This window comes from Silene latifolia, chromosome 10, assembly GCF_048544455.1.
Source record: "Silene latifolia isolate original U9 population chromosome 10, ASM4854445v1, whole genome shotgun sequence".
Classification (NCBI taxonomy): domain Eukaryota; kingdom Viridiplantae; phylum Streptophyta; class Magnoliopsida; order Caryophyllales; family Caryophyllaceae; genus Silene; species Silene latifolia.
The window spans coordinates 3,232,569-3,253,120 of NC_133535.1; the positions used below are offsets into that span (position 1 = coordinate 3,232,569).

The 20,552-nt window shown below is 42.5% G+C and overlaps 1 protein-coding gene and 2 pseudogenes across 1 annotated transcript; all 3 read left to right on the top strand.

The window, feature by feature from the left end:
• Nucleotides 1-431: 431 nt before the first annotated feature.
• On the top strand, nucleotides 432-13,010 carry LOC141607028 (serpin-ZX-like; annotated as a pseudogene).
• A 1,785-nt stretch (nucleotides 13,011-14,795) lies between these two features.
• LOC141607029 (serpin-ZX-like) lies at nucleotides 14,796-17,164 on the top strand. Its single transcript, XM_074426404.1, has 2 exons — nucleotides 14,796-15,296; nucleotides 16,179-17,164. The coding sequence occupies exons 1-2, from the start codon at nucleotides 14,889-14,891 to the stop codon at nucleotides 16,956-16,958; spliced, it is 1,188 nt and encodes a 395-aa protein (XP_074282505.1). The 5' UTR covers nucleotides 14,796-14,888; the 3' UTR covers nucleotides 16,959-17,164.
• Nucleotides 17,165-17,859: 695 nt separating this feature from the next.
• On the top strand, nucleotides 17,860-20,005 carry LOC141604717 (serpin-ZX-like; annotated as a pseudogene).
• The last annotated feature ends 547 nt before the right edge of the window (nucleotides 20,006-20,552 follow it).

Genomic DNA, 20,552 nt, shown 5'->3' on the forward strand with positions numbered 1-20,552 from the left:
AGTGACCCAAACCCGACCCGATTTTGACCCGATTAAATTGATGATCCGTCAATTATTAAGCTTAATATTGTTCAAAATGAGAGTGATTCGTTATTTCGATTGATATGTTTGACTTAATAATGAAGTAATTAAACCAAATAATGGTTTAAAAAATAATTTTAGTGGAGAAAAATGGATGTAATAATGCGATAAGATCGCTAAACCCTATAGTGACCCGACCCGACCCGACACATTGTTTGACCTGAAATGATCCATCCGATTACGACCTAACCTGACCCGATATAACTCGACCCGTTTTGATCCGACTCAAACCTAACCCTACTTACCCGATTGCAACATCTACACTACGTATTATACTCCGTATATAATAATCAAATTAATCAACATCCGAGGAGGCTAATCAAATACTCTCCTCCCAATTTCCACCAAAACAAATCAAAGCTTACGGACATAGTTGACATGGACTTCCGACAATTGATCACAAATCAAACCTACGTGTCACTTAAAATCGCACACCACGTGGCAACAACTGAGTCAACCCCAAAAAACTCAATATTATCCCACTCTCTCTGCACGTGATACTCGGCCTGATCGCAGCCGGATCATCCGGGTCGACCCGGAACGAGATACTCTTGGTTCTCGGACCAAACTCCAACAAGCTTTCCCCGGGACTCGTGCCACATGTCTTTGCAGATCCCAGCTCAGCAGGTGGGCCCAAGTTATGCTTCGCTAATGGAGTTTGGGTTGATCAGAGTCTTCCATTTAAACCCGGGTTTAAACGGGTCGTAGAGGATTTGTATAAGGCTACTTCTTCTCAAGTTGACTTTCTCAACAATGTAAGTCATTAGCGTTTGTGTTTTCATAATACGGATAATGAATGATTGACCGTCGGTCGTAGATGTCCGCTAGATTAGCTTGTCGATAAAATTATAATGGGGTGTATAACTTGCTGTTAGGGATAAAAAATACACTTTTTATCAAAGGCGACGTGGCAACACACGAATGGACAAGACAAAAGTAAGAGGATTGATGACGTGGCATCTTCCCATTGGTTGAAGGAAAGACAAAGGAATTGATGAGGTGGAGCAATATGGACCATGGAATTAAAGGGGAAACAAACACAAAGATATTTATTTTGGTAAAATCCCACGTGAGAGAAAAGGCAACAACTTCCTATTTTTGGGGTTGACCAAGTACTTGGCAGCAAAAGTAGGAGGGAAGTTGGTGGACTTTTAGACCTAAACCCAACAGCTATATAAAGCCAAGGAAGAGCAAACCAAGGGCATCGGAAATGACCTCTCATTCCACACAAAAACACTCTATTATTCAATATTCCGTCTACTCTTAGCAATAATTCGCTAGCAAAATAAGTCTTGTATTTCCTTACTTGCATAATTCCGTCTCGATTATAGTGCAAAGTTGGTGGGATTCCGACTCCCCCCGCGGTTGTTCCCACACCGGGTTTTCCGCGTCACCAAAAATTTCTCGTGTCACTCTCTTATTTTGTTGTTTATTCGTACGTTAAATTCGTTGCATTCATTCTGTCGTTGGTCATAGATTAATCACTATCACTCACTAAATTAAATCAATAGTCGGTAAATTTTTACCAAAACAATTTGGCGCCCACCGTGGGGCATAGTGATCATTTTCTATAGCCAAATCTCGCAAGACCGAACCAGCCATCACCATGTCTGGAACCAGCCAGAATCCTTCCAGCAGCCAGAGCATGTCAGCCATGTCTTCAGGAGCTGGACTCTCCCCTGCTTCTGCAGGATCAGCAATCGCTTCTCCAGCATCCAGCCAGATGGTTCCCTTCAGCATGTCACCCAGAACCATGCCTCTGCCTCTGAAGCCGACGCAGATACCCAGGGCAGCAGGCGCGCCCAGCCAACCCAGATCCAGCAGTGAAAGCAGCCCCAACAGAGGTGAAGCTGCATCCAGAGCCCCGACCCAGGAGGGATCAGGTGCAGAAGTTCTCAGAAGCAGAGGACCTCCAGTGCTTGACCCGATGCAGGTGATCATTCAAGGGATGGATACTCTGCATCAGGCCGTTCAGGATCTGAGGAAAGACAACCAGAACCTGATTGCTCAGATCATGACAGCAGTCCAGCCCAAACCATCATCAACACCTGAGGCTTTGAACCTGACCAGCGGTGGAGGATCAAGTCGATCAATTCCGTCAGAACTAGTCACCAGACTAGACCTTGCAGGAGTAGCACCCAGTGAACCAATTGAGCCCAGAGGATTGGAATGCCTATCATTTGATAATCCATCCAGTCTGCAGCAGACATCAGGTAATGCTTTGTTTAGCACCCCGTCAGGATCTGACCTTCCACCCTTTTCGTGTACCCCGCGCACTGACATCGGGATGGCAATCCGACCTCTCGTCAACGCAGCCGCCCCATCCTGCAACCGATTCACCAAATGGAGCCGGATCGAGGGACCACAGAGACACCAGGATGGCAACCTGGATCCATAATCAGTGCAACACCAGTAACCAGTCACCCAGCACCAGGCCAATTTTCTAGAGTGCCCTGGCTAGGAGGTACACCTGCTAGTTCTGTTCCGCCTGTTTCTGACCCTCTTGTAGGAGCAGGTAACTCGCTGGAGCAGCAATACCAGGAGCTGATGGAGCTGATGTACAGGATACCAGGCGTAGCACGTCCATTAGAGAAAGCGGCACGAGATAGCTATGCAGACTCACCTTTCGTGGACGACATAGCTCTCGTCGGCGTTCCTAAAGGATCTGTACCACCAGCTATGACGCTCTACGACGGAACCACAGATCCACTTGATCACGTCAACCACTACAAACAGAAAATGATGGTGATAACCGCGACCGGGCCCTTAAAGGAAGCTTGTATGTGCAAAGGATTCGGATCAACCTTGTCCGCGAACGACCTGCAGCGGGTTCGTCGGCCGCCCAACAAGAGTATAGCCAACTTCGACCTAGTTAATGCATTCAACCAGCGATTCGCCACAAAGAAAGCAGAAAAGCCGGAAGGTGACCTTTACCGGATAGTGCAAGAGTTTGAGGAATCTACTCGTGATTACTTGAACAGGTTCAACAAAGAGAAGGTGGCAATTCCGAGGTGTGATATAGCAACCGTTATACATGCCTTCCGCCGAGGACTGCACCAGGATTCAGAGCTATACAAGGACCTGACCATGCATCCATGCACTACCTTTGAGGAGGTACAATCAAAGGCGATTGCTGTCATGAGACTGGAGGAGGACTCTAGACCCAGAAGATACACTTATGATTCAGACTCAGTATCCAGAAAAGCTCCGGTAGAAAAGAGGAACGAAAGATCAGGACCCTACAGCAGAAGCGAGAATAAGGTGTCTGGAAGCACAGAAGGGAAGGACGACGCAGACCTACCTCCAGAGGAAGACTCAAAGATTCGAGTGGATAGAGGAGCACGAGAAAGCATTTAAGGAATTGAAACATTATCTCAGCACTCCGCCACTCCTGTCGAAACCAGAGCCAGGGGAGCCACTATTCCTGTATATGTCAGTCACAGAAGCAGCAGCAAGTGCAGTGCTAGTACGAGAGCAGGAGGGGTCACAACATCCAGTACACTACGTCATTAAGTCTCTGCTTCCAGTAGGAACCAGACCCAGGCAGAGCAGGACATTCTGAATCTGGAGGAAGACAAAGGAGAACAGGTGTGAGAGCTACATGTGGACGAAGCCTCCAACGCAAGAGGGGCAGGAGTAGGACTGGTCCTCAAGTCACCCCAGGGAGATCTCATAGTCCAGGCTGTACGATGTGAACTCAAGGCCACAGACAACGAAGCATAATATGAGGCCTTGATCCTGGGTCTGAAGCTAGCTCTGGATCTGAAAATCAGACACCTCCAGGTTTGCAGTGATTCTCAACTCATAGTTAACCATGTAAATGACTCTTATGAAGCCAAGGACTCCAGGATGATGGCATACCTAGATATAGCAAAGGAGTTGACCCTCGAATTTGCCAAGTTCAACATCAAACAAATCCCCAGAGACCAGAACGCAGAAGCAGATGTGCTAGCCACCTTGGGGGCAACCTTCAAAGCAGGAGCCATCTCCACAATACCCATTGTCCACGTGCTGGAGCCAGCGATACTAAAACCTAACCAGGAAGCAAGAGTGTTGCGCAAAGACTTCAAGTGAAGAAGATACTCCGGACTAGAGGAAACCGCAGGTGACCGGCTGCGAATGACACCACCAACAGAAAAAGGAGGAAATCCCTCGCTGGACCCTACCTCGGATGCCTGGATCGGGAAGAATCTCGAAATGTTTTGCATGCTCTCCACAGTGGATAATGTGGAAACCATGCGGGGCGTGCTTTGTCCAATAAAATACCGAGGTAGAGATACTTTTAGCCCACAAAGTCGCAAAGATCTTTGTAGAATTTGCAAAAAGGTGCGACGCCCGTCGAGGCACGCACATGTCACCACCAAAGATGGTCAAAGAATCGGGTATTCAGCCTACCAGATACATCTCAGCCAGGTTCTAGATTTTGCTTTGAACATTCTCTAGCTCTGAATATTTTTATGGTTCTCAAAACTTTTTGCATCTATTCTGAATTTAACATTTTCTGGTTCTGAAAATTTTCTGCATATATTCTGAGTTCAACATTTTCTGATTCTGGTTCTGGAAATTTTCTGCATATATTTTAAGTTCAACATTTTCTGGTTCTGAAAAGACCCTACATGTATTCTAACCCTGATATATCCTGATTCTGAAAGTTTTTCAAGTTATAAAACCACTTTAAATGTTTCAAATAGAGAAATTCCTTTTTATAAACCTTTTTCAAATAAATGGCCAAGTGAATAAAATGCAAACTAATCTGGCAGGGTTTGTATTCACTACAGAAGGCGTGTGTCCGTGGCTAAGCACGTACAACCGGGACAACCAGCCTCCCGCGATGCATTAGCACCCACGCAAGCCTGGCTCCTCTGGACGAGTGGGCGTACTAGACCCCTTAGCCAGCAATCAGACAGCGATGGCCAAACAACCGACGTGCATGCACAAATCAAAAGTACGCCAGAAACGGCAAGATACAAAGCAAACGATAGAACACCTGCGACACTCGCAACACACGCTCAAACATGATCATTCTCATGACACATTGATAAACATTGCATTCCCGACATATAAGTTTATAACGTGTCTGCATAGGCTAGATCGATAGATCACACATTAGAAGGTCATCACACCTAGGTTGCATTACTAACATTTCTCAGGTACCAGCTGCATATAAACTGCGTAAGCAAGTTTTGACAGAGGTTCTCAAAGGCACCGAAGCACCTACGCGCCGACCGTAGCGGATCAATAGAGTAAGGAGGAGGCTGGATCTAGCATCCATGAGCTGGATCCATCATTCACCAGTAGCGTGGGATCCAGATGCAGAGTTAGACCCAGAAACAGGAACAGTCTCAGAGGCAGTAGTTCGAATACCAGGAGCAGCAGAAGTCACTTCTTCCTCAGCATCTGGCGCGTAAGCAGGAGCACCTTCCCCTCCAGACTAGACAACACGTCCAGGTTCAGACCCTCAAAAAATTCTGCAGCCGGCTTTCTCTCTTCTGCTTCCAAATTCCAGCACCTGCACCTTGAAGGCTAGAGAAGTTTCAGTATCCAGAGCCCGTGAGAGGCGAATCTCAACATCAGAAGTGCGACCCTCAGCATCATAGAAACTTAAATCTCTCGAGAATCTGAACTTGCCAAAAGCTCCAGGGAAACTCAAAGAAGATGAGAACAAGATGCCGAGTATATCCGAAAAGCAACCATTTCCGAGGAAGCGAAACACACCCAAATGGTGGAGCATACCAACAGATTGGGGGCATGGTTGCAAGTGAAGTAATCTCAATAGAAGTAGACTCTGGACGAAGCGGTAACAACCCTATTTCTGGCACTAGATCGAGATGCAGAACCAGAATCTGCCTTTCTCTTCTCAGCAGACCTAGGAGCAGAAACAAGATCCCACTCAAGCGGACTCGGTCTCGTGTAGATCTCGACCACCAAAATCTCCTGGGAATCTGAGTCCTACTTTGGAGGGACCCCCAGGAGCAAGGGACCCAGAGACAGGAGACTCAGAAGCAGGGTTGGACTCAGGAGCAGGGTAGGATTCAGAAGCAGGGGCTGCGTAGAAGCAGAGGTAAAGCCACGAGGAGAAACATATCCAGGAATAAGAGGCTTCGTAGCAAGAGGAGTGACCTCAATGCATGGGAACTTGTTCCTTGGTTGAACCAGAGGCAAATCTCTTTTTTGCACGAATACCAGAAGCAGAGGCAGGGCCAGCTTTTCTCTTCTCGGCCGGCTTGGAGGCATCTTCAGCACGTTTCTTCTCCCTCAGAGCCAGAACCGCAGCAAGTCTAGCCTTAGGCTTAGCAGATCCAGGAAGAAGGGGAGAAGTCAAGAAACAAAGCAAACAAACAAGACAACAAGTCAAACAAAGCAGAAGAAGATCGCAAAAAAGCGAAGTAGAGCTACATATCAGACGACATAGCATCCAGAACCAGAAAGGCTAATTTCCCTCCTCATCTTGAGGCTGAGAAAGAAAATTGGGGGCAATTGTTAGGGATAAAAAATACACTTTTTATCAAAGGCGACGTGGCAACACACGAATGGACAAGACAAAAGTAAGAGGATTGATGACGTGGCATCTTCCCATTGGTTGAAGGAAAGACAAAGGAATTGATGAGGTGGAGCAATATGGACCATGGAATTAAAGGGGAAACAAACACAAAGATATTTATTTTGGTAAAATCCCACGTGAGAGAAAAGGCAACAACTTCCTATTTTTGGGGTTGACCAAGTACTTGGCAGCAAAAGTAGGAGGGAAGTTGGTGGACTTTTAGATCTAAACCCAACAGCTATATAAAGCCAAGGAAGAGCAAACCAAGGGCATCGGAAATGACCTCTCATTCCACACAAAAACACTCTATTATTCAATATTCCGTCTACTCTTAGCAATAATTCGCTAGCAAAATAAGTCTTGTATTTCCTTACTTGCATAATTCCGTCTCGATTATAGTGCAAAGTTGGTGGGATTCCGACTCCCCCCGCGGTTGTTCCAACACCGGGTTTTCCGCGTCACCAAAAATTTCTCGTGTCACTCTCTTATTTTGTTGTTTATTCGTACGTTAAATTCGTTGCATTCATTCCGTCGTTGGTCATAGATTAATCACTATCACTCACTAAATTAAATCAATAGTCGGTAAATTTTTACCAAAACACTTGCCAATAGTTGACCTTTGACTCTACACCGACACTTGAAGTGTAAAGGCTGATTATAATGCTATATGATAAATATGTACCTGTATTAATTAATCAGTAATAAAAAGTATGAAAGAAAAATGTAATACATATGAACATTTTTTTTATTATTTTTTCCGACTTAAAAGGCAGCTGAAGTAGCTGCTGAAGTGAATTCATGGGCTGAGAAACAGACAAGCGGCCTCATCAAAGATTTACTACCTTGTAGATCAGTTAATAACATGACTAGGCTTATATTCGCAAATGCATTGTACTTTAAGGGAGAATGGAATCAGAAGTTTGATCCATCGAAAACAAAAGAAGACGACTTTTATCTCCTCGATGGCAGCTCAGTCAAAGTGCCCTACATGACCAGCAAGAAAAAACAGTTTGTTAGAATTTGTGATGGTTTCAAAGTCCTTAGCCTACCTTACAAGCAAGGCGAGGACAAGCGTATATTCTCAATGTATTTCCTTCTTCCATATGAAAAAGACGGTCTGTTAGCGTTATTATTGCGATATATGATATATTTTCAGAATATTAGATATATTTTCGGGATATTTAGTTCCCTTGTGGTACAAGTTGCGTATCTTTAGGATATTCGGTTTTGTATATATTTTCCTAATTCTCGTTTAGCTTTCTCGTCAAGTTAGTTTACTATATATACTTGTACCCTAGGCTTTGTAAAAACACAATTCAGAAATATCAAAACTTCTCTTTTCTAAATCCTTCATGGTATCAACGCCGACGGTTTAACGATCCATTTTTTTTTTACACGACAAATAAACCTGTCTCCCATCTCGTCTCCACGGCTTGCTCACGTAAGTCCTCTCCTTCCTACTCGGCCTCATGACTAACGGTAACGGAAACGGCAACGGTAATGGTAAGAAGCTTCAACTCATTCATGACGCCTCTACTATTTATTATTTGCACCCGTCTGAAGGACCGAGTAATTGTTTAACTAAATATTTGTTAACTGGAGATAATTATGAGATTTGGACAAAGGCAATTATTAACGGTTTAGATAGTCGTAATAAGTTTGGTTTCGTTAATGGTAATTTTGTTAAACCGGTGGATGAAAAATCGGCTGAATTCGCGGCATGGAAGTCCAATAACTCCATTATTTGCGCATGGATTTTTAATTCAGTCGATTCTTCTATCCAACCAAGTATTGCTTCTCATAATATTGCGTCTGAATTATGGAATGACCTCAAGGAACGTTATTCTACTACTAACGGTCCTCGTATTAATCAACTTAAGTCAGAATATCACAATTTTCGTCAAAAAGAACTATCTGTCGTGTCCTACTATAATAAGTTCAAAGGTTTATGGGATGAGTTGTATGGGTCGGTCGATGTCACTTGTGGTTGTACTTGTTCGGCTGCTACTAAATTACGTGCAAGAGCCGCGGAAGAACAGGTTCATGATTTTGTTCTCGGTCTTAATGATGACAAATACAACACTCTCCGTACCCAAATTCTGAGCATGGATCCTATTCCCACTATTAACAAAGCCTTCTCCTTGGCTACTCAAGAGGAACGACACAAATCTATTGTTCGTGATCGTGATGAAAAAACCGAAGCTATGAGCTTCGCTGTCCAGGCTTCTTCATCCTCGTCCACGCCACCTCAGGCCCCTGCTCCGGCACCTCTCACATGTACGTTTTGTACCAAGCCGGGTCATGATTATGAGCATTGTTATCAGCGTATTGGGTATCCCAACCGTGGCAGAGGTCGTGGGCGCTATTCGAGAGGTCGTGGTGCTTCTTCCTTTGGTCGCGGACAGCAACCGACTGTCACTGCTAACGCTGCCCAAGGACCACGAACTGACACACCCCAGACTGCCTCCTCGTCTTCCGCTGTCCCTGGCCTCTCTTCTGAGCAGATGCAGCAACTTATTACTCTGTTAGACAATAATTCTGCCTCATCCAAGCTCTCGGGTAAGTTTTATTCTAACAATTCGTCTTGGCTACTCGATAGTGGAGCATCTCATCATATGACTGGTTCCCTCGATTGCCTAGCCAATCATATTTCCATTGACCCTTCACCTGTCAGCCTTCCGGATGGTATGCAAACCACGGCTACATTGCGTGGGTCGGTTGACTTGGGTTCTCTTGTACTTCGGGATGTCCTTTATGTTCCTCAATTAAAATGCAATTTAATTTCTATTGGTCAGTTAATACGTGATCATGACTGCATTGCTATTTTTACTGACCGGCTATGTATTTTACAGGACCGCAATTCGAGGATGCCGATTGGACTGGGTGAGTTGCTGAACAGGGTGTATTTTTATCGGCTTGTGACACAACGGATTTTGAGCAATAGCAGCTTGGTCGATTCTACTTTGCTTTTTCATCGCCGCCTCGGTCATCCTTCTCGTCAGCATTTATCTTACCTTTCTAGTTCTTGTCAAAATAGTACGATTAATAAGCTTTTAGCGGACTGTGATGTATGCATACGCGCTAAACAAACTCGAAATACATTTCCTATTAGTACTACAGTTTCAAGTAATTTATTTGATTTAATCCATTGCGATTTATGGGGACCATATTCCACTCCGTCTTTGTCTGGCGCACATTATTTTATTACTATTGTTGATGATCGTTCTCGCGCGGTATGGGCTTACTTGATCAATGATAAGAGTGAGGTGCCTAGTTGTATGAAAAATTTTTGTGCTATGGTTCGAACTCAATTTCAAAAAGAAGTTAAAATGGTTCGCTCGGACAATGGCACCGAATTTGTTAATTCTTCTCTTACTGATTTCTATTGCAATCATGGCATCCTTCTTCAAACTTCGTGTGTAGACACTCCACAACAAAATGGTCGAGTTGAGCGAAAACATAGAAATATCTTGGAAATAGCACGCGCCCTTCGCTTTCAAGCTTCTCTTCCTATTACATACTGGGGTGAGTGCGTTCAAACTGCAATATTTTTGATTAATCGAACGCCTACGACCCTGTTACAAGGCAAGTCTCCTTATTCGATCCTCTTTGGGTCTGATCCGAAGCTTGACATGTTACGCACATTCGGGTGTCAGTGTTACGTTCATTATCGCCCCCGTATTAAAGACAAATTTAGACCTCGTAGTCGTCGCTGTGTCTTTTTGGGTTATCATTCGGGTAAAAAGGGTTGGAAGGTTATGGACTTAGCGACTAAGACGATTCGTGTGTCTCGCGATGTTCGCTTTATGGAAGATGTTTTCCCGTTCTCTTCTACGGTCGTGTCTCCTTCCCCTACCGTCGTGTCTCCTTATGCTGATTTTCCTGACATTCCTCCACCCCATACCGAGGACAGGGGAGTTCTCCCGCACCGAATGACACTCCTGCCACCAGTACAGCAGACGCCTCTGCCTCCACTACAGAGGAGGATAATCCAGCTGGTCCTCGTAGTGGTACGCGACATCGAGTAATGCCTCCTCATCTTAATGATTATGTTTGTCACACGGCTCATTCTACACACCCCGTTCTGCCTTCATCAGTTCCAGCGCCATCCTCAGGTACGCGGTTCCCTATTGCGAATTTTGTTACTTACGATAATTTTTCCCATAACCATCGTAAATTTCTTGCCTCGGTTACTTCTAATGTTGAGCCCAGGTCTTATAAAGAAGCAGTGGTTCACGAACGATGGCGAAATGTTATGCGCCAGGAAATACAAGCCTTGGAACGCAATCATACTTGGGATGTCGTTGATTTACCTGCTGGTATACGACCGATCGGTTGTCAATGGGTTTTTAAGACCAAGTCCAATTCCGATGGTACTATCGAACGCGACAAAGCTCGCTTGGTTGTTCTTGGTAATCACCAGCAAGAGGGTATTGATTTTACAGAGACATTCGCCCCTGTTACCAAGATGGTCAGCGTTCGAATTTTCTTATCTGTGGCGGTAGCGAAAAACTGGGAAATTCATCAGCTTGATGTGAATAACGCTTTTCTTCACGGTGATCTTCGTGAAAATGTTTATATGCGTCTTCCGCCTGGTTTTAATGCTTCGTCTTCTGGCAAAGTTTGTAAGTTGCGTAAGTCTTTATATGGCTTAAAACAATCTCCACGAAATTGGTTCGCTAAGCTTACGGCAGCACTCCGTCGCTACCGGTTCACTCAGTCTCATGCCGACCATACTTTATTTACTTATCGTCATGGTACAGATATCTTGTGCTTGTTGGTATATGTTGACGACATCCTTGTGGCCGGTAATTCTCCTTCTCTGTGCGCCTCCTTTAAGCGATATTTAGATAAATGTTTTCAGTTAAAGGATTTGGGTCCGTTGAAATATTTCCTTGGAATCGAATGTGCCCGTTCCCCGGAAGGGTTATTTTTATGTCAACGCAAGTACGCACTAGATATTCTTCATGAAGCAGGATTGTTAGCTTCAAAGCCGGTTGATACACCGTTGCCCCAGAATCATGCGTTGGCTGAGGACGATGGTCCTCTATATGAGGACCCTGCCTTGTATCGTCGTCTGGTAGGTCGTCTCATTTATCTTACCCTAACCCGCCCAGACCTCTCTTATGCGATTCATATTTTGTCTCAATTTATGCACGCTCCTCGTAAAGCTCATTATGATGCTGCCATTCGGGTTCTTCGGTATATCAAATCTCATCCAGGCCAAGGTCTCGTCCTACGGGCTGATAATGACTTCCAATTACATGCCTTTTGTGATTCCGATTACGGACGTTGCCCACTTTCCCGACGCTCGGTCAGTGGCTATTTTATTCTTCTTGGTAATTCTCCCATTTCTTGGAAAACCAAGAAGCAATCTACGGTTTCCCGCTCTTCCGCTGAGGCTGAATACCGTGCCATGGCCTTTGTGTGTGCCGAAATTAAATGGGTACGGTACATGATAGCTGCTCTTGGAGTTTCTCAAAAACAGCATGCTCGTTTGTATTGTGATAATAAGGCCGCACTTTATATTGCCGCTAATCCAGTTTTTCATGAACGGTCCAAGCATATAGAAATTGACTGTCATTTTGTTCGCGAGCTACTGACATCCGGTGTAATCACTACCAGTCACGTTGGCACTAAGTTGCAATACGCGGACATTTTTACTAAAGCTCTTGGTGCTCCTCAGTTTACTTTTCTCTTATCCAAGTTGGGCGTTCGGGATCCTCACGCTCCCACTTGAGGGGGAGTATTGCGATATACGATATATTTTCAGAATATTAGATATATTTTCGGGATATTTAGTTCCCTTGTGGTACAAGTTGCGTATCTTTAGGATATTCGGTTTTGTATATATTTTCCTAATTCTCGTTTAGCTTTCTCGTCAAGTTAGTTTACTATATATACTTGTACCCTAGGCTTTGTAAAAACACAATTCAGAAATATCAAAACTTCTCTTTTCTAAATCCTTCAGTTATCCGAGAAAGTGGCTTCTAAACCCGGTTTCTTAAATGAACTCCTTCCATACGAGAAACTCGAAGTTGGCGATTTTAGACTTCCGCGGTTCAAAATATCATTTGGATTTGAAGCTCCAACTGTCTTGAAGGGTTTAGGAATTAACTCGGCTTTCTCAGTGGGTGGTCTTACCGAAATGGTGGACTCTCCTGAGGCTAAAAAGCTTGTTGTTTTGGGCATTTTTCACAAATCCTTTATTGAGGTGAACGAGGATGGCACAGAAGCTGTAGCAGCTTCTGCTCTTATCCTGATGGGGAAGTGTCTTAGAGACAAAGTGGACTTTGTGGCTGATCATCCATTCCTGTATTTGATCAGAGAGAACACGACTGGAGTCGTGTTGTTTGTCGGACATGTTGTGAACCCTCTTGAGAATTAGGAAAATATTGCAAGTTTACTGACAGTCTTGTGTTAACTGTTGCATCTTGTGAAAATATTTTGTGTGTTGTTGCACCTGAAATTCTGAAGACGTGTGTATTTTTAAATTTACTTTTTAATGAGAAAGTGTTATGTGTGTCTTTGGACTTGAAACTGTGAACTGTTGTATCTGGGAGAGCTTTATATGGCTCCGAAAGAATCTTAAGATCTATTTAATTTTTTATTTTTTTTGACAATAATAAAGCGATTTATTTATATATCTATATATAATGATCATGGGAAATCTGACAAAATTATGGGTACCACAGAAAATTTATGTAATTCTAAAATTCTAATTTATTGCCACATTATCAAAACTTAACCTTCATTTAATGACCGTTATATTAGGGAGTATCATGAGCATAAAAGTTGAACCTCAAGGGTATCATAGACAGATTCTTAAAAGCAGGCGTACCTTGGAAAATCTGACAAAATTAAAGGGTATCATGTGAAATTGAGGAATAACGGAGAACATTTGTGGGTGCCGGTATGCGATTAAAAATCATTCATCGAACCTAAGATAATCATGAAAAATGGATTAATACTCGTTATTTGAGGCTGAAATCGAATAGGTCAACTTCTGAAATGACCTCGAACACGTGGTTGTAAAATCGGACGAAAAAAAACGTGGTCTGGTATGACCTCCGAACGGCTGAAATTGAAGTATGTAGTACATGGTTTTCGAGATTCTAGGGTCCCGGAATAAAAAATTTCCGGAAGTTACACAAAAGTTTCCTCGGATCAGGTAAAGCGCCCACACAGAACTTGAGGGGCAACGGAAGAAATTTAGGGGTGCCAGTATGCGATAAACCAGCATTCACCGAACCTCGGGTTATCGTGAAAAATGGATCAATACTTGTTATTTGGGGCTGAAATCAAATAGGTTAACTCCTGAAATGATCTCAGACACGTGGTTGAAAACCAGGAGAAAAGGAGAGTGGTCTGGTACGACCTCCCTAACGTCTTAACTTGAGTGTATGATACACGATTTTCGGGATTCCACGGTAACGAAACAAAATACTTTAGAAATCACACAAAAGGTTCCTCGGATCAGGTAAAGTGGCCACAAAAGATCTGAGGAGTAATTAAAGACATTTGGGGATGCCAGTATGCGATAAATCAACATCGTCGAACCTCGGATAATCGTGAAAAATGGATTAATACTCGTTTTTTGAGATGAAATCGAGTAGGTTAAGTTTTGAAACGATCTTGGACACGTGGTTGAGAAAAGGGATAAAAAGAGACGTGGTCCGTTACGACCTCTTGAACGGCTCAATTTGAAGTGTATAATACTCGATTTTTGGGATTCGAAGGTTCCAGAACAAAATTCTCCGAAAATCACACAAAAGGTTCCTCAGATCACGTAAAGCGGCCACACAAAATTTGAGGAGTAACAGAGGACATTTAGGGGTGCCAGAATGTGATAAACCAGCATTCTTCGAACCTCGAATAATCGTGACAAATGGATTAATACCCTACTCTTTCCTTGGTCTTTACGCCAAAACCAAAGAATAACAATTAACCGAAACAGAGGTATGTTAAAGTTAATCCCGTCACAAGCTGAATACCTCTCACAAAAACGGAGAGGGGACAAGGTGGGGCACCCCCATGTGCTTTTCCACTCACCTGTCATGGATATTTTGTAAGAGAAAATGATATCCGTCACAAACTTGTGACAAATATCGTCGTCTTCAATAAGATTTGTTGATTGTAACAAGTCTTAAAAACTTTGGTGAATCATATCCTTAATACCCTCAATAGCTCTCCCTTATCTCTATATATAAACATCTATCGTAAATGTTTCTCAGTTCTCATCCCTTTACATCCATATTCTCCAACCATGGACAACGTTGACAAGAACCTCCGGCGATTGATCAAAAATCAAACCCACGTGTCATTCAATATTGCACACCACGTGTTATTATCCGAGTCAACGCCGACAAACTCTGTATCATCCCCACTGTCTCTGCAGGTGATACTCGGCTTACTCGCAGCCGCGTCATCCGGGTCGACCCGGGACGAGTTGCTATCCGTTCTCGGGTCAAACTCCATTGATGACCTCAACAAGCTTTTCTCGGAAATCGTGCCACATATCTTCGCAGATGCCAGCTCATCAGGTGGGCCTAAGTTAAACTTGGCTAATGGAATTTGGGTTGATCAAAGTCTTCCGTTATTTAAACCCGAGTTTAAACGGGTCGTTGAGGATTTGTATAAGGCTTCTTGTGCGCAAGTTGACTTTCTCAACAATGTAAGTCTCTACTTTATGTATCTTTGATATAATAGGGATTATAATTAAAGGTAGCGGTCGTAGATATCAGCTAACTTAACCGATAAAGTTATAATGAAGCATGTTTTTCCATTTTTAAAGTCTTAAAGATCCGTCAATTTTAACCGTAAATCAAAAGTTTTGTATTTCCATGGATTGCATGTAGTGGAGGACCTTAGTTATGGGCAGACCCTTAACAATCTAACTTTAGGTATCATTCCCCTATGAGATTAAGTGTTCAACTCTTGGTCCGGTTTATTATTTGTTTCAAGATCTGCCACTGATTGCATGTGTTAAGATTTCTATCATGCAATGTAATCCTTTCAATTGTTGATGTGTTCATTTTTATAGTGTTTTGCTAATGATCATGTTGTCTAATGTCGCGTTTTAATTGAATTCGATAAAATACAACCAAAGACGGAAATTCAGAACCAAATTTGTGTGCAACAAGCCAAACAGATAAACTTATTCTGGTTTCATTTAGTAAGCTTAGTTTGATGTGTTACAATTGATAGTAGATTAGTAGTGTTTCCGAATTCCGCCAGGTTTTGAACTATTCTAGTGGTTGGTACAACACCGATCTCTGGCTCACATTCCTTAAATGAGTAATTCTACTGTCCTCCCGGAGGACGGTACTCCTCACACACAAGCCATTATAATATTCCACTTGGGTGGATTGTGATTGTGTGTAAGGAGTACCGTCCTCCAGGATTGTGATTGTAATTTTGATTGCTCAATGCAATAACCTCGAATTGATTGTAATTTTGGTTGCTCAATGCAATAACCTCGAATTGATTATCTACATGAAACATAAATGTAATAAAGTACGATCACGTTAACTTTGTTTTATTTTTCGGACTTAAGGCAGATGAAGTAGCTTCTGAAGTGAATTCATGGGCGGAGAAACAGACAAGCGGCCTCATTAAAGATTTACTACCTCCTGGATCAGTTGATGAGACGACGGAGGTTATATTTGCAAATGCATTGTACTTTAAGGGAGCATGGAATCATGAGTTTGATGCATCAGAAACTAAAGAAGATGACTTCCATCTCCTCGATGGAACCTCCGTCAAAGTGCCCTACATGACAAGTTACAGAGACCAGTTTATCAAAACTTGTAATGGTTTCAAAGTCCTTTGTCTACCTTACAAGAAAGGTGAGGACAAGCGCGAGTTCTCAATGTATGTCCTTCTTCCGGATAAAAAAGACGGCTTGTTAGCGTTATCTAAGAAAGTGGCTTCTAAACCCGGTTTCCTAAATAAACGACGCCTTCCATACGAGAAAGTCGAAGTTATAAGTATTAGACTTCCGCGATTCAAAATATCATTTGGGTTCGAAGCTTCTAAGGTTTTGAAGGATTTAGGATTTAAGTTGGCTCTCTCGGGTGCTGGCCTTACCGAGATGGTGGACTCTGCCCAAGCTGAAAACCTTGGTGTTTCGAGCATTTTCCACAAATCTTTTATCGAGGTGAACGAGGAAGGTACAGAAGCCGCCGCGGCTTCCGCCGCTAGCAAGTACATGTGTGCTAGTGATGATCCGGAAGTGGAATTTGTGGCTGATCATCCATTCATGTATTTGATCAGAGAAAATAAGACTGGAGTCGTGCTGTTCGTCGGACATGTCGTGAACCCTCTTGAGGGTTAGAAAAACAATCCAAGTTTGCTGACAAATATGGAACTGATGGTACAATTTGGAAGACATTTTTGTAAACTTAAATTTACTTCTTTTGTTGGAAAATGAACTTTTACGAAAGTGTAACACTGTTTTTTTATTTGATTCATTTCCTGTTGTTTATATTGTGTATGTGGTATAAAATCTCATTCAAGCTTAAGACAATTTTTGGATGCTACGGAGTATATAGTTCATTTACTTCATTTAGTAACAGCTATAAGAATTACGGATTATTATGTAAGCAATGGTAGAACTAGGGGGCTAGCAGGACACTCGCCCACCGGCGGATTCATTTCGATTGAGAATCAAATTCAAATCATTTATTCGAATGAGACCGGGTATAAATTGGGTCCGCTATACCAAGTTTACTCTGTTCGGTCTAGACATGGCAAAAGTGAACGGACTCAAAAGACCCGATTCGACATCTGAACTAACCCGTTCAATAATATCTCGACCCGAATGTTTATTGTTTTATGCAATCTTTTATCCCTAAATAACTTGATAACAACTGACTCGAACCCAAATTAACCTGACCCGACATGACTTCTATCAACCCCAAAAATATCTCGACCCGAACCCGAATCTGAATCCGTTCCGATTGACCATCTTTCCCGGTCTAGTTCGTTACATATATGGACCTGGCAAACGGATTAATCGGACGGGTTCAGGTCGGTTCATTTCGGGTTTGGGTCATTTTCGGATCTGTTGCTATCAAGTTATTTATTATGGATAACAATAAGTTTGTAATAATTAACATTCGGGTCAGGTTTATTCAAGTTCGGGTGTCGCTGTGTCGGGTCGAGTTGTCAATTTTGCCGAGTCTATACATGAGACATGACAATATGAGTGAGTATATGACGTGCATCCCCAAAATATTCCCATCCCACTCCCGGACAAAACACATCTAAACACAACCAATTACAAAGACGGACGTCGACATGAACGCCGTTGACGTGAAACTCCGACAAATGATCACAGACCAAACCCACGTGTCGCTCAAAATCGCACACCACGTGGCATCAACAGAGTCAACGCCAAAAAAACTCAGTATTCTCCCCACTCTCTCTCCACGTGATACTAGGCCTCATTGCAGCCGGTTCATCCGGGTCGACCCGGGATGAGTTGACTTCGTTTCTCGGGTCGAGCTCCATTGATGACCTCAACAAGCTTTTCTCGGAAACCGTGCCGCTTGTGTTCGCAGATGGGAGTACGTTAGGTGGGCCCAAGTTGAGCTTGGCTAATGGAATTTGGGTTGATCAAACACTGCCCTTTAAACCCGAATTTAAACGGGTCGTTGAGGATTTGTATAAGGCTGCTGCTTCTCAAGTTGACTTTCTCACCAATGTAAGTCTCTCTTATTTGTGTGTTTTTAGTACGGTAGCGATTGTAGGTCGGTAGATGTGAACCAACTTAGTAAGGGATTGAATCGGGTTTTGCTCTTACTTATTAAATCACAGGTCCATATCCATACTCGATCCGTATCCAAAATTTTAAAATTCATACCCGATCCATTATACTTTTTTTTAAACCATACCCGCTCAAAATTCATACCCGATCCACCATATAATCCAAAATTCAATCCGAAACTTGATTTGACTATATACAAAATTAATCTTATTAAAGAAAATTGAAATTACAAGTTTAATAAAGCCTAAATTTTCAAAAATATCCGATTGGATCGGGTTCGGGTATGAATGGATCGGTTTTAGATTTGGTTCGGGTTTTCCAATAGTGGATTAGTGGGTATGCATATGGGTTTTTAAATAGTGGATCGGGGATGAATTTTTAAAGGATGGGTTTGGATCGAATTTTTTTTTTCTTCGATTTGATTTGGGTTCGGTTCAGTTTCGGCCATAAATGTCATCCCTAATACTTAGCCGATAATATTATAAAGGGACATGGTTTATGTGTTAATAATACGGGTACATATTGATCATAGGAAATGGTTGTAGTCTTGTAGATATACTCCGTATCATATATCACCGAGTTTAGTTGGCAAAGTTTTACTTCAAGGCGCTCTTAATTAGTGGACATTGAACATGTATTACTCAAATTGATTGGTAACATAAAACATAAATGTAATAGAATTTCACATGACTTTTTTTTTTCCGAATTAAGGCAGCTGAAGTAGCTTTTGAAGTGAATTCATGGGCCGAGAAACAGACAAACGGCCTCATTAAGGATTTGCTACCTCCTGGATCTGTAGATAACATGACGAGGCTTATATTTGCAAACGCATTGTACTTTAAGGGAGAATGGAATCAGAAGTTTGATGCATTGAAAACAAAAGAAGACGTCTTCCATCTCCTCGATGGTACTTCAATCAAAGTGCCTTACATGACCAGCAAGAGAATGCAGTTTGTGAGAACATTTGATGATTTCAAAATTCTTAGTCTACCTTATAAGCAAGGGGAGGACAAGCGTCAATTCTCCATGTATTTCTTTCTTCCTGATGAAAAAGATGGTCTGTTAGCGTTATCTGAGAAAGTGGCTTCTGAACCCGGTTTCCTAGATACACACCTTCCGCACAGGAAAGTTAGAGTTGGCGATTTTAGACTTCCACGGTTCAAAATATCATTTGGGTTTGAAGCTTCCGAGGTTTTGAACGCTTTAGGAATTAGCCAGGCTTTTTCGGGGGGTGGCCTTACCGAGATGGTGGACTCTCCTGAAGGTAAAAACCTTGGCGTCTCAAGCATTTTCCACAAAGCTTTTATTGAGGTGAACGAGGAAGGCACAGAAGCCGCTGCAGCTTCTGCCGGTGTCATGGTGAGGTGTAGTCTTCCTCCGAAAATGGACTTTGTAGCGGATCATCCATTCATGTATTTGATCAGAGAGAACACGACTGGAGTCGTGCTGTTTGTCGGATATGTCATGAACCCTCCTCAGGATTAGGAATTCATTTCAAGTTTGCTGAAAAATATGAAACTGATGATCCTAACATCTTGGGAAAGTATTGTGTGTTTTTGCGCTTGCAAGTTAAAGACTTATGTATGTGTAGTACTTCAATTTATTTTTTTTGGTGTGAAGGTGTTATATACTTATATGTGTGTTTGCACCTGAATTGTTAACTACTCGTATTAACTGTTGTATCTTGTGGAGGTGTTATAAAGTTTATGGTACCCACTAGAGTGTAAAAAAGGCCGATTATTGTCGATATGGGTGAATTCTAATGGCTATAATTTTGGTGGAACGTTCATAAATTTCAAGTTCAAATCTTGAAGAGCAATTTTAGAAATATTGAAAATATTATTATTTATGGCATGAGATTATGACTTTAGGAGGTGTTTGGTTTTCTAGGAATGGATTATCCTTATTATTAACACTTATTCTCTTGTCTTATTAAATAATGATTGAATGAATATCTTTGTTGCAGGCGTTGGCTCTAATATGTGAAGCGTGTGAAACTCTGAAGCCAAAAGATGTGACAGTGAAATATAAATTTTGGAATTGTAGATTCTGTACATTACAAAATAGCATTAGCTTACACAAATGCGAAGCTTGCCACCAATGGAGATATTCTCGAGCTGCTTCTTTCTCGGCTTTGCCTCCTAATCTTGGCACTTGACA